At 53.9% G+C, this 13,290-nt stretch overlaps 2 protein-coding genes across 5 annotated transcripts; one reads left to right on the top strand and one right to left on the bottom strand.

The window, feature by feature from the left end:
* Positions 1 to 133: 133 nt before the first annotated feature.
* Positions 134 to 6,185, bottom strand: GARIN5A (golgi associated RAB2 interactor 5A). Of its 3 annotated transcripts, XM_053605943.1 has the most exons (5): positions 6,051 to 6,148; positions 5,753 to 5,850; positions 5,299 to 5,429; positions 968 to 1,241; positions 312 to 449 (listed from the first exon to the last, which is right to left on the bottom strand). In XM_053605943.1, the coding sequence occupies exons 1-5, from the start codon at positions 6,118 to 6,120 to the stop codon at positions 393 to 395; spliced, it is 630 nt and encodes a 209-aa protein (XP_053461918.1). In that variant the 5' UTR covers positions 6,121 to 6,148; the 3' UTR covers positions 312 to 392. The 3 variants fall into 3 exon arrangements, with proteins under 3 accessions (XP_053461917.1, XP_053461916.1, XP_053461918.1); XM_053605942.1 differs by having other exon boundaries at positions 134 to 1,241; positions 6,078 to 6,185; XM_053605941.1 differs by having other exon boundaries at positions 134 to 1,241.
* A 197-nt stretch (positions 6,186 to 6,382) lies between these two features.
* On the top strand, positions 6,383 to 12,904 carry EMC10 (ER membrane protein complex subunit 10). 2 transcript variants are annotated; one of them, XM_053605939.1, is made up of 8 exons: positions 6,383 to 6,511; positions 7,323 to 7,395; positions 8,637 to 8,746; positions 9,727 to 9,831; positions 10,182 to 10,363; positions 10,504 to 10,597; positions 11,518 to 11,604; positions 11,803 to 11,873. In XM_053605939.1, exons 1-7 carry the CDS (start codon positions 6,401 to 6,403, stop codon positions 11,602 to 11,604), a joined length of 762 nt encoding a protein of 253 aa, XP_053461914.1. In that variant the 5' UTR covers positions 6,383 to 6,400; the 3' UTR covers positions 11,803 to 11,873. The 2 variants fall into 2 exon arrangements, with proteins under 2 accessions (XP_053461914.1, XP_053461915.1); XM_053605940.1 differs by lacking the exon at positions 11,518 to 11,604 and having other exon boundaries at positions 11,803 to 12,904.
* Positions 12,905 to 13,290: the final 386 nt, after the last annotated feature.

Genomic DNA, 13,290 nt, shown 5'->3' with positions numbered 1-13,290 from the left:
ACAACTACTTTAGTGGGGCAAATACATTGCCATGGCAACTACAAAAGTGGCCAGTGAGCCCAGGGGGAGGCAGTTCCCAGGCTGGCTACTGGGAGCTGGGGAGGATGCAAGGTGGCTGCAATGGCAACAGCCACAGGCCAGACTGAGAAGGCTGTTCCACTGAGGCAACCATGTCCACATGGTGGGCACCAGGTCTCAATGGTGGCCCAAGGAGCAAGTCATGGTGGAAGTGGCCATACTGCAAAAGCTACTTCTGCCAGGCTGCCATGTTGAATCAGTGGCAGAGCTGCTCATGACTTGATCTTTATTAACTTTAATAACTCATCTGTCTGGCCTGAGGCAGAGTACTTTGATCTCTAGTCCTTTGGTGACCTCAAAGGATGTTGGAAGAATCAGAGTCCCCAGAGTTCAGAGGTCTGTGGGTCAAGTCTGGCTTCCAAGGCTTGAAGCTGGGGGTAAGGGAGAATGGGCTTCAGAGGAAGGCCTCTTTAGGGGGGCCTTGTACCTACAGGGAAGGCAGAGCCCCACGGGTTGCAGTGCCCCTGCCCTCCCCTCAGGGCCTTATAGGGAACTGGACCCCTGGCCTGGCTGACACCACCCCTTCAGATCCTCTTCAGCATGTCAGGGGAGAGAGGCTGGGGAACAGTGTGGGTTGGTGTGTTCCCAATTAGGACACTATGGCCAACTAAGCTCAGGGCAACAAGGCCCTGCACACACTGCGCCTCCTACCCAGTCTTCACATGCCTTATAGACTCAGAAGTCTGGGCAGGTCTCTGCCACTCTAAGACCCGGGCACCCAGTCCCCTGACCCCCTTATCCCTCAGACCCAGGGGTCTAGGTCCCTAGCCTCTTCCTCCCTCAGACCCATTTGTCTGAGCCCCTCCTCCTCCAGATGGGAGTGGGTTGGCCAGGAGTCTCCTCCCCCCAGCCCACTCACTGGTCTCTTCTCCGCCCCCCGCCCCCCCACCTCTTCGCACTCCAGCTGTGCTTCATTTTCCTCATCCTCGTCATAGTCCTGGTCCTCGGGCACCGAGTACTCCTGTGTGAAGGGCACGGGTCCCTGGACCGAGTGGAAGCGCAGGCGGTACAGCAGCCGCACCCACTGGCCAAACTCGCGGTCGCGAGTCTCGGGCTGGGCCCGCAGCTGCAAGTAGAAGGCTCGGCCGGTGCGGAACTTCACCTTAAGCTGGCAGCGACTTTCGTCATGGACGAAGAGCTGGACAAATTGCAAGGGGAACAGCCTGGGCGGAGGGAAGCGGGGCCTCAGGTTCTGCCCCACTGACTCAGCCCTGGCACCCTCGGCCCCCCTGCTGTGCCATTCCTCCCCAAGCCCCAAGGAATCCTTTTTCATTTTCATTGCCTTTTGATTTTTTGTCCATCCTCAGCTTTCTTCCAGCCACCTATCATTCTTCCTCCCTCTGGTCCTCTCTCCTGAACTCCAGACTTGAATATGCAACTGTCTGAATTGCCATTTGGGTATTCTATCTACCATCTGATGCATAACTTGTCCAACAACCAAATTTCTGATCTTACCCTGGCCTTCAACCTACTCCTCGTTTTCCCCATCTTAGCCACATTCCCCCACTTACTGGGTCAAAAACCTGGATTTGACCCAACTCAGTTCTCACACCCTCAGCCAATCTTGCTGCCAAATTCTGGTGGCTCCACCTTAAAAATGTATCCACAACCCAACCACTTCTAACTTCCTCCCCTACCACTGCTGGGTCCAGCCACTAATTTCCTCCCTGGGCTCTGTGCCCCAAGAGGCCAACAGAGGGCAGTGGTTAGTACCTTGGACAGCTCAGGTGCCTCTTTTGGCTCCAGGTTCACCCAGTGACAGCAAAGCCCTCACCAAGAATGCTGCGGAATCTGCCCCTTGTTCCCTCTCTGCCTCACCTCCCACACCTCAGCCACAGTGGCCTCCTCGATGTTCCATAAACACACAAGGTTCAGTCCTACTCCAGGACCCTTGCATGAGCTGTTCCCTCTGCTGAAATGTTCTCCAGCCATGCCCATGAGTCACTCCATTCATCTCCCTCATACCTTTCTCAGGAGGCATCTTCTCAGGGAGTTCTCCCTGGCCTGTTACAACCACATCCACCTGGGAGACCTTACCAGGGCCCTTTCCAATCTTCAGACAGCCCCCTAGGCCTCGCCCCATCTGAAAATTCCCATTTATTGTCTGTCTTCCCAGTTGAAAGTGAGTTCTTTGCAGGCAGGGAATTGGGGCCCAATTTTGTCCAGTGCCGTTTCCTTTGTACCCAGAGCTGACTCACAACAGGTGCTCAACAGATGCATGCATGCATTACTCCTAGGAATGAATCTTACATACACCCTCACACCTGTGCACAGGTTTATACACGAGTTCCCCAAGCCATACTGGCTGTACCCTCAAGACAACCTCAGTGTTGCTCAGTGGGTGACTTGATTATTGACCCCCAAATGCACTTATTCTGTGCCAGGTGTTGTTCCAAGCATTTTACATTTACTCAATTTATCCCCCAACATCCCAGGGAGGTAGGCTCTCCTCTTATCCCCATTTTCCAGATGAGGAAATAGGCACAGGCCAAAGCCAGTGAAGAAGTGAAGCCAAGATCTGAACTCAGGCCATCTGAAGGCAGACATTTGTTCAAGGACATTCCCCATGTTAAGAGAAAGAGGCTGGGGACAAGTTTGGTGTTCAAGTCAGCAGAGCTCATTCGTGTATGTCCAAACAAGTCTGGTGGCTGTACCCATGCCCGTATGTGTAGGGATACAGTGCTGATGTGATGGGCACAGCAGAGGTGGCATACAGCTTGTCTACTGCTGTTTTTATTTTTATTTTATTTTTTAGAGATAGATCTCACCCTGTGGCCCTGGGTAGAGTGCCATGGCATCATCGCTCACAGCAACTTCAAACTCCTGGGCTGAAGCAATCCTCCTGCCTCAGCCTCCTCAGTAGCTAGGACTACAGGTGCCCACCACCACATCCGCCTAATTTTTCTATTTTTAGTAGAGATGAGGTTTTGCTATTGCTCAGGCTGATCTCAAACTCCTGAGCTCAAGTGATCCACCTACCTCAGCCTCCCAGGGTGCTAGGATTACAGGTGTGACCCACAGGGCCTGGCTTACTACTGCTGTTTTTAAAGAAAGGGTGGGCCTGTATATGCCTTTCGGAAACTGCTCCTAATAGCTCAGGGCCGCAAGGTGGCTAGACGCGTGAGGGGCAAGGTGCAAGTCTTGAGGCCAAGTCAAGACTTGGCCTCAAGAGGGGGGGTCTTAGGGTGCTGAAAGAGCTTAGGAGGGTCAAAGCTATCACTCAGCACTGTCATTAATGTTCTTCCAACTGCACATCATGACTCAGTGAGGAGTGGTAAGGTCAGTTGGTGAACAATTAGCATTTAAAGTTAAAGGAATGGCCGTGTACAGTGGCTCACCCTAACCCCTAACTCAGTAATTCTGCATTCTGGGAGACTGAGGTAGGAGGATTGCTTGAGCTCAGGAGTTTAAGACCAACTTAAGCAAGAGTGAGACCCCATCTCTACTAAAAATAGACAAACTAGCCAGGCATTGTAGCAGGTGCCTGTAATCATAGCTACTTGGGAGGCTGAGCCAGGATTGAACCAGGAGTCTGAGGTTTCTGTGAGCTAGGTTGATGCCACAGTACTCTACTCAGGGCAATAGAGTGAGACTCTGTCAAAAAAAAAGAAAAAGAAAAGAAATAGTGTAGAAAATCACAGTGCAGTATCCTGGTGTCAGAATACGGCTTTGTGAAAAGTTTTAACTTAAGGCAGACTGGGAGACAGATAAAGGCAGTAAATAGCCTGAATATGAATCTGATTCTGCCACAGAATTGCAGACAAAAGATGGTGGACCTGTGTGTATGTGTGTGAGACAATGTGAGCTCGTCCTTTATTCCTTCCCTTCTTTCTCTTTTCTCCCTCCCTTCATTAACTGTGAAATATGATCAAAAAAGTGAAAGCCATTGGCAGGATGCTTCTGTAAATATAAGCATGTAAACGTTACAGTGTTTGTAATTGGAATTGAGGCAAGAGTCTGGGATGAGGAGAAGGGTACACTTTGCACTGTTTCCCTGTGTGTTTGCATTACTTTTTCAATAATAAAATAAGACCTAGCTGGGTGCTGTGGCTCACACCTATAATCCTAGCACTCTGGGAAGCTGAGGCAGGCAGATTGCTTGAGCTCAGGAGTTTGAGACCAGTTTCTAAAAACAGGCATTGTGGCAGGTGCTTGTAGTCCCAGCTACTGGGGAGGCTGAGGCAAGAGAATCACTTGAGCCCAAGGGGTTGAGGTTGTTGTGAGCTATAACACCATGGTACTCAACCCCAGGGCAACTGAGACTCTGTCTCAAAAAAAAAATAAAAAGGCTCAGAGTCCATATCTCAGTGGTTAGGGCACTGGCCACATACACCGGGGCTTGCGGGTTTGAACCCAGGCTGGGCCTGCTAAAAACAACAGTGACAACTACAACAAAAAAATAGCCGTGTGTGGTAGCAGGCACCTGTAGTCCCAGCTACTTGGGAGGCTGAGGCAAGAGAATCACTTAAGCCCAAGAATTTGAGGTTGCTGTGAGCTGTGATGCCACAGCACTCTACCAAGGGTGACATAGTGAGACTCAGCTCAAAAAATAAAAAATAATAGCCGGGCGTTGTGGCGGGTGCCTGTAGTCCCAGCTACTCGGGAGGCTGAGGCAAGAGAATCGCTTAAGCCCAGGAGTTGGAGGTTGCTGTGAGCTGTGTGAGGCCATGGCACTCTACCAAGGGCCATAAAGTGAGACTCTGTCTCTACAAAAAAAAAAAATAAATAAAAAAAATAAAAAATAAACCTAAAGGGGCAGTGTGCAGCACGGTGTGGGGGCTCAAGAGTCATGAGATCAGTAATCACACGGAGCCTGATTCCTGCCCATTCCTCATCCACTGTGGGGACCTGGGCAACTGGCTCCCTGCCCTGAGCCTCAGTTTACCTTTTTAGAGAATGGCGCTAGGGAGCTCCACCTTGTGAGGATATGAGGTCAGAGATATCATTATGTATGGTCTAGGGGGCACCTGGAGTGCAGCAGGCACTGCATAAGTGATAATTCTCCTGACTCCTGCCTGTCAGGGTGTAGCTGAGGACTGTCCCCATCATGTCTGTCTAGTCCCTGATTTCTGGCCCCTGAAGGTTGCCCTGTCCTCATTCTCCCAGGTGGACCCTGGTCCAGAGAGGGCTGGCAACCATCCCAAACTCCTGGTCCTGGGGGTGGTCTTGGTGCCCAGAGCCTAGGAAGGAAGAAGTCTAGGCTGAGGTGGGGGCAGTCACCCGAAGAGCTGCAGGTGTCCGTTCTCCTTGCCAGGGCCTGCCAGCAGCAACAGGTCTGGGAGTTCCAGGGCTGGACTGGAGGCTGCCACCCCCATGGTGACCTTGTTGGCAACTTCTCCTAAGCGGGTCACCTGGGGCCATAGGTCAGAATTTAGAGGAAGGATAGTTGGGGAGCAGAATTGGGGAGGGATCAGAGGTAAGGAATCTTGGTAGGGTAAAAAGGTCATGAACCAGGTAAGCTGAAAATTGGGTTGGGGGCCAAATATTTTGGGATTAAAGGTCAAGAATCATATGGGTGTTTAGGGAAACTGAGGCAAAGGAATCAGAGTCCAGTATTCACAGAGATGCTAAAGGGCTGAAGGTATGGGGATGGGGGCCAGGGGTCACATAGGAGCTGAAAGTCAGGAATCCCATGAGGGAATGGTCAGAAGTAGGGAAATCGGGGGTTTCCCACCTGCACGAAGTTGCTCTCAAAGATGGTGAAGTCCCGCAGCTGGTCGAACTCGCCGCTCAAGAGGTGGCGCTGGAGCCGCCCGGGACGGCCTGGATAGGCTGGAACCAGGGGGCATTCTAAAAGGGTGAAGTTCGGGGGGACTATCCCAGGAGGTTGGGCCTGACCCCCGCAGCAGGTAGGGGCTGAGGCAGTCCCGCGCTGAGGAAACTAGTATCAGATGTCTCCGAATTGCCGGTCGCATCCCTTACCCGGTCCCCTCACCAAGTCCAACCCTTCATGGCCTGGCTCAGCCTCTCACCTGCCATCCCACCTGGACCCGCCTCACCTGCTCCACCGAGGGCCGGCCTAGCTTCGTGCCCTCGCTTCATCGCAACGCCCCCGCCCCTAGAGCCAAACGTAGGGAGGAGACAATCGAAGGTGGGGCTGCGGACACTGTGACGTCACACAACGCAGCGGAACGGGTTTAACGACGTCACCGACTCCCGCGCCAGCCGCGCTGACTACTGGCTCCGGCTGCGGACAGATGTGAGTGCGCAGGCGCAAACAGCCGGCGCCGGCGCATGGGCGCCGGACTGTGGCCGGTTCCTTCCGGTGTGTTCCGCGTCTCTCGGTTCACATCGGCCCCTGGGCTGGTGGGAAGGGGCTGAGATGGTGACCGACGCGGGGGCGACCCGGCTGTTTCTCCTCTTGCTGATGGCGGTAGCGGCGCCTAGTGGAGTCCGAGGCAGCAGCTGCCGAGCAGGGGCCGCTGCGCGTGGGGTGAGTGCTCATTAGCTCTGTACAGGGAGCAAGGTCGATGAAAGCTGGGAGTCTTGGGTCTTTTGGTGGGTTAAGGTGGGAAAGAGGCTGCGCAGGGAGGAGAAGGAAGGGGTGGGAGAACCATGGGAAGCCAGGCTACAGCCAGCCACGCGCAGCAGGGGACCCAGCCAGGCAAGAGGCTGCTGGGACTGGGAGAGAAAACGAGAAGACAGTTCGGAATGCTCGTATATATGTATGAGGGGGAGGTGCTTGGATGGAATCTCAGCGAATCAGATGTCGGGGCGGTTAAAATGAAAAAGACGCGGGCAAGGAGCACTTCAGGGATTGAAGAGTTCTATCCTGAATATGCATGAGGGGGCAGGATCTCGAGCTCGCGGGGTGTGAGGCCGTGGGTAAGTGGAGTATGGAGAGAGAGAAGTTTGGAAAGCTGGAGTACAGAAGGTGAAAACTAGGCATTTTGTGTATTAGCATGGAAAGGAAGCCCTGGGAGAGGGCAGATGTGTTTTAACTTATAATTATTTATAGTACGGGGTATAAAAGTGACCTGGGGATAGTATTGCCTTGGAATTTCGTAGGGTCTGGTTTTCTCGAGATTGTAGAGCTCATATTATGACTAGTCATAAAATGGGTGGTTCCTGTGGGTATGGGGGCAACTGTCAAGTGTTTGGAGTTTTTTTCTGGCTTCTGGTGCTTGAATCTGGAAGGCATCAGTGATTGAACATGAATATGAAGATAAGGCTCCTCCCTCAGCCTGCTAGTCTGAGCTGCTGAGGGCTTCAGTGGTCCTCACCTAAGCCCTTTTCTCTTGCAGGCTGGGGTAGAAGGCCGAGAAGGCGAGGGCTGTGGCCCAGTGGGACTGCTGCTGGAACATTCATTTGAGATTGGTGAGTCCAGCAATGTTCTTGCCTAGTCACTTAACCTGGTGCCCTGTGAAGTCAAGACTTGAGGTCTGGGTGCCATCTGGTGTGAGGCACACTGTCCACTTACTAACAGCTTTTCCTATGGAGGTGTAAGTGTTGGAGGGGACCCACGAGAAGAGAACTCTGCCTTCTGCACCTCCATACCTGTAAGACAAATCCCAGTTTCAGAACGTCAGTGGAGCAGTAACAATTTCAGAACAGACTTTTCTGACCAGTCACCATGTGTCCAGAATTAGTGTTTGGTTTTCTTTTTTTTTTTTTTGAGACAGTTTCACTGTGTCACCCTCAGTAGAGTGCTGTGGCATCACAGCTCATAGCAACCTCAAACTCTTGGGCTTAAAGCGATTCTCTTGCCTCAGCCTCCAAGAGCTAGGACTACAGGCACCTGCCACAACACCCAGCCATTTTTTTGCTTGTAGTTGTCATTGTTGTTTGGCAGACCCAGGCTGGGTTCAAATCCGCGATCTCTGGTGTATGTGGATGGTGTTCTAGCCACTGAGCTACAGGCTCTGAGCCCAGAATTAGTGGTTTGATGCTTTGCATGTATTAACTCAGATGTCCTATAGCAGTCACTTGAGATGTCAGGTATTATTAGTATTACCCCCATTTTCTAGAAGAGGAAACAGGCTCAGAGTAGACACTACAGAAGATCCCTTTGTAAATGAGTGGCAGAGTTGGGACCACCTATAAAGCCCAACTTAAACTGCTGTGGTAAAAGTGTCCAGGTTCTCAGAGCTAGTGTCATCTCTGTCCATGAGTTAGTAATTGAGCCTGAGGCCCTTGTTCCAAACCCTGAAGCCAGGGGGAAGGACTCAGTTGTGCTTGTTCCATGAACAGCTCCATTGATGCTGACACAGCTAGGCTGTTGGGAGCTCCTGAGCTCTGCGGCTTTCATATTTTGTCCCTGGAGAAACTGAGGCTCAGGGAGGTTATATGACTATCTCTGGGTCACTTGGCAGGGCAAAGGCAGGATTTGGGAGCTTTGAGGTTCATGCATATGCCATGAGCTTTCTTGTGAGGTGAGAAGGCAGAACATGGTAGGAGTGTCCCCAATTTGCAGATATGAACATGGGAGCTCAGGTTGGGGAAGGAACTTGGTCGCTCTTGGGTGATGGCCAGGCCAAGATTTGTATCCAGGTCTCCTGGCTCCTGCCTGGGTTGAAGGATGCAGTTGGGGATGGTCTCTGAGCCTGAGCTCCCCACAGATGACAGTGCCCACTTCCGGAAGCGGGGTTCACTGCTCTGGAACCAGCAGGATGGCACTTTGTCCCTATCTCAGCGGCAGCTCAGTGAGGAGGAGCGGGGCCGACTCCGGGTAAGGTGGGGATCTCAGGCAGGGCTGGGCTGGGAGTGGGGGGATATCTGGCTCTGGTCCCTGTGTACCCTACCCCTCAGGTCCAGGTGGGGCTTGGTGCCTCCTGCTGCCCTCACCTTCACTCTCCCATCTCCTGGTGACTGCCCCAGGCTGAGGGGTGTTGTGGCTGTCCTTAAGAGCCCAAGGAACATGAGGTCCCTACCTTAGCACCTGTGCCTATGCTGTTCCCTCTGCCTGGCACACCCTCTTCCCCCACAGGGGTCACACAGTTGGCTTCTCCCATTTTCCAGAGTCAGCTGAGATGTTTCATTTGGTTATAAGAAGAAAGAGGTCCTCAAAATAGCTGTGATTAGACAAGAGGTCATTTCTGTCACCTGCTTTGTGGCTTCCTCAAGGGCCAGCTGGAGCCTCCCTGAGGTGGTATAGGGAGGACCCAGGGCTCCAGGCCAGAGGACAGGGGGAGAAGGAGGGTGGGCAGCGGCATCTTGTGGAGAAAATTTGAAAAGCTGCTTTGTCTATTTCCACTTCTGGCCTATTGGCTAGATGTAGTGTGTGGAGGCTGGGAAATGTGGCTTTATTCTGACCGCCATATGCTGGTGGGTGCTCTCCCTGTGCCCATGTGATTCTGTCACAATTGTCCCCCACAGAGACTTTACTGCTCCTGTAACTGGCAAGTCCAGATGTGGGGCAGATGCCAGGTGCAGCTGGATCCAGGCATAGGACAGTGCCCTCAGGACTTACTCCATCACTGGGATGGGCTCTATTCTCCTTGTTCCCCCAGGTGGGGTGGCCCCAGGTGTTCCTGGTCTCACTGACCAACTGAGCTACCTGGTGGGAAGGAGTTCCGGGCAGACTCCAGGCAGCCAGGCTTGTGGGCAAGACTGGGAAAGGCCTTCCTGGCTGAGGCCTGCTGGGGGTCAGAGCCTGGCAAGGGCTAGGCACCGTCCCTCTCAGCAGTGCCCTTTCTGCCCACCCTGCAGGATGTGGCAGCCCTAAATGGCTTATACCGTGTCCGGGTCCCAAGGAGGCCTGGGGCACTTGATGGCCCAGAAGCTGGTGGCTACGTCTCCTCCTTTGTTCCTGCGGTGAGTTGGTGACATGAATTAGCCCCCCATCCTTACTCCTGCTGCCCACCTTAGACCTGTTTCTGCCACTAAGTTCCCCATATTTTTTGTACCTGCAGAGTCTGGGAAGACACAGAGCTGACCTTGCCCTTGAGGGTCTCCTGGCCGGGAGAGGGGGAGGAATTGGTCCAGGAGGGTGGGTGCTTTAATATGATGCCCCTAGGGAGGCTGTTGAGCCTGGGCTTGTGCAGGGAGCCAGGAAAGGTTTGGAAAGATAATTTGGGCATCCTGTATGGAGGCAGGAGTTTGAGGGCTGGGGGTTTGAGCAGCAGCCCCTGTTCACTTTCCCCTCACCTCACTCCCTCCTGCAGTGCTCTCTGGTGGAGTCGCACCTCTCAGATCAGTTGACCCTGCATGTGGATGTGGCTGGCAATGTGGTAGGCGTGTCAGTGGTGACCCACCCTGGGGGCTGCCGGGGCCACGAGGTGGAGGATGTAGACCTGGAGCTATTCAATACTTCGGTGCAGCTGCAGCCTCCAGTCACAGCCCCGGGGTGAGGAATTGTGGGGATTGGGGGTCATTGGGGGTCCCTCTGCTGCCTGTATGGGTGACCTTGTGGCTGCTTCTGGCCCTGGCCCCTTCTGCTACCCTTCCTGGTGGCCTCAGGGTACTTCTCCTCTCTGCTTGCCTCAGCCCAGAGACAGCGGCCTTCATCGAGCGTCTGGAGATGGAGCAGGCCCAGAAGGCCAAGAACCCGCAGGAGCAGAAGTCCTTTTTTGCTAAATACGTGAGTGGGGCTCCCCCTGCCTTTGCTGGCCCCTTCCTGCCAGTCCCTCGTGGCTGGGTCCTCCTTGTTCCTGTCCAGAGTCCCCCACTCTGTTCTCTTTCTGTTCCTCTTCCCCTGGGCCTCCTGTGAGTAGGGCCCCTTGTGACCCCAAGTATCTCTGTGCGTGTCCCTCTGGCACCTGGGCTGAGCCTGGAGGCTGAGGGCCGTGTAGTGCCTGCCCCGCCACTGCCAGGTTGGGAACAAGGCCTGGAGCTAGATGGTGCTAGGGCACAGAGGTTAGAGTCTTGCTTGTGACAAATAAGAGGCTTATTTGGAGGAAGTGGGTGTGGAGGGATGGGCCAGCTCTAGGGCATAGGCTGGTGGCAGGATCCAGGATCCAGGGGGTGGCCTCGACTCTGCCAGGCTGGAGAGGAAGGGATGGGGCAGAGATTCCAAAGGAGCAAGGTGGGGCGAGTAGGTCCTTCAGGAGGTTGTGCAGGAAGGCTGAGGGGAGCTGCCGAGGTGCATGTGGCCCTGGGGAAGGGCACTGGGGGGCAGCAGGATGCCTGGGAGACAGGAGGTGCTGGAGAGGCAGCTCTCTGGAGAAGGTCACTTATGCTTGAGCCTCTAGTCCCTGCCCTAGTCTGGAGGCTGGTGCTAGTTTGTGGCACAGACCCTGGGCAAGGCAGGGCATAGCAAGGAGGCCATTATGTCCTAAGGGGTGAGGAGGAAGGGTGCCGGCTCTGATGCTGAGTCTGTTTTTCTGATCACTTGTACCTGTGAGCCTCAGTGTACCTGAAGTCAGGATAGCCTGACAGTGGAGCTGCAGGGAAACTGAGGCCCAGAGAGTCTAAGGCCACGCCTACCCTGGCTCTGACCTGCCGCTTGCTGGGGGTCCTCCTGCCCCACCAGACCTGACCTATGCCCCCCTCCCTCCTCAGTGGCACCTCATCCTGGGGGGGGCTGTGTTGCTCACAGTCCTGCGTCCTGCTGCCCCGGGGCCCGCGCCGCCACCGCAAGAGGCCTGAGTGAGGACTGAGCCCCCTCCCATCTCTACCCTCCCATACCCACCAGCCCTCCCCTACCTGTAGTGACTTAGGGGACCTGGGCCCTCTCCCCTCACTCGTCTTCCCTTCACTCCAGCCCCACCTTCCCCATCTCAGACAGGCAGCACCCACACTCACCCTCTCTCTCTGTCTCTGTGTGTGTCTGTGTGTCGTCCACAGTGGATGTACATCATTCCTGTCGTCCTGTTCCTCATGATGTCAGGAGCACCAGATGCTGGGGGCCAGGGTGGGGGTGGGGGTGGAGGTGGGGGTGGGGGCAGTGGCCGGTGAGAGGCCTGTCTTCTGGCGCCCAGGATCCTCCTTCCCTGCTAAAGTCCCCCATGCCCTTGGCCATCCCAGGAATAATTCACCAGTCCCTCCTGTCTGCCCAGGAGCCAGCAGACCACCTGCACGAGCCCTTTGTCCTCTCTGGGTCTCTATGTTCCTCTTGGCAGAGGAGTGACTGGATTCTGGGCCCTGGTGCAGGGGCGCTGCAGTGTCCCCCTGTGACCACAGAGGCTTTCCTTTGCCCTCGGGATAGCATCTCAGCTCCTGGCCGGTGGTAGCTTCAGCCTCTCTGACCTCATGCCCCCTATCCCCTGGCCTCTCTGCCCCGGCCCGTATAGTTTGGGAACATGCCAAGTTCTCTCCAGCCTCTGTGCCTTTGTTTGAGGTGGTCTCACCCTCCTGCCCTTGCCTGGGTTATGGCACCATCCAGGCTCCCATGGTAGCCCCCTTACTCGTTGGACACTGTATTGGGCCTGGACTGGGCTGCACCCTCCCCTGGTGCCTGGCTATACTCCCCCCTCCCTGTGCAGATAAAGAGTTCTGAGGGTCAGGTCACTGGGCCCTTTATGGCCTCCAGGCTGGAAGGAAAATGTTTAAGGTAAAGAAACAAAACCAACACTCAGTGGAGTCAAAGGTTAGATGCTGTGGAACCCCTTCCCTGCTGTCCGGTCTTGTGGGGCCTGAGCCTCTCACCTGGAGCGTGGCACTAGGTGGGCGGCTGGCCAGCCCTCTGCTGCAACCTTCCTTTCAAGTTTATTTAAAAACACCTACAACGTATTGAAAATATGAACATTGTGAAAAATTATAGCTTCTAAGAGTTACGTGAGGCTGTTGTTTTGGCTACAAGACAGTCACGGTGTGCAGGCTTTATTGCAATCCACTGTTCATGCTACTAAGAAAAAAGAAAATTGCCATCCTCATCATCCTCATCACTGTATAATGCTCAGCTGTGTTGTGTGGTAGTTTATTATTAAACTGTTTCCAAAATGTTCGACATTCAGCTTCCTGCTTTATGTGGTTATAAATAGTACTACAAAGAATGTGAGTTTGAATGATTTCCTTGGGACAAGGGGACTAAAAGTGGAATTACTCTGGTGGATTGGAAATGTTTTCATGAACAGGTAATACATTCTCAGAGCATGACTGAGAAGGTCGGAGCATGGCAGAAAGTCATGTTCTCTCCCGTCACTGTTCACTTTTTCTTTTCTCTCCTGGAGCATCTATATGCCAGCCCTGATGGATAGCAGTGTGTGGTGTGTCCCCCATTTGTAACACAGAAGAATCTCATTTGCTTGGGCATGGAAGTCTTTCCTTGCCGGAGCCCCGCAAGCGTCCTTGTTCTCTATCCACCAGAACGATGGGCATGTCCTCCACTGGCCA

This window comes from Nycticebus coucang, chromosome 10 (assembly GCF_027406575.1).
Source record: "Nycticebus coucang isolate mNycCou1 chromosome 10, mNycCou1.pri, whole genome shotgun sequence".
NCBI lineage: Eukaryota > Metazoa > Chordata > Mammalia > Primates > Lorisidae > Nycticebus > Nycticebus coucang.
This window is presented reverse-complemented; position numbering and strand designations above follow the sequence as displayed.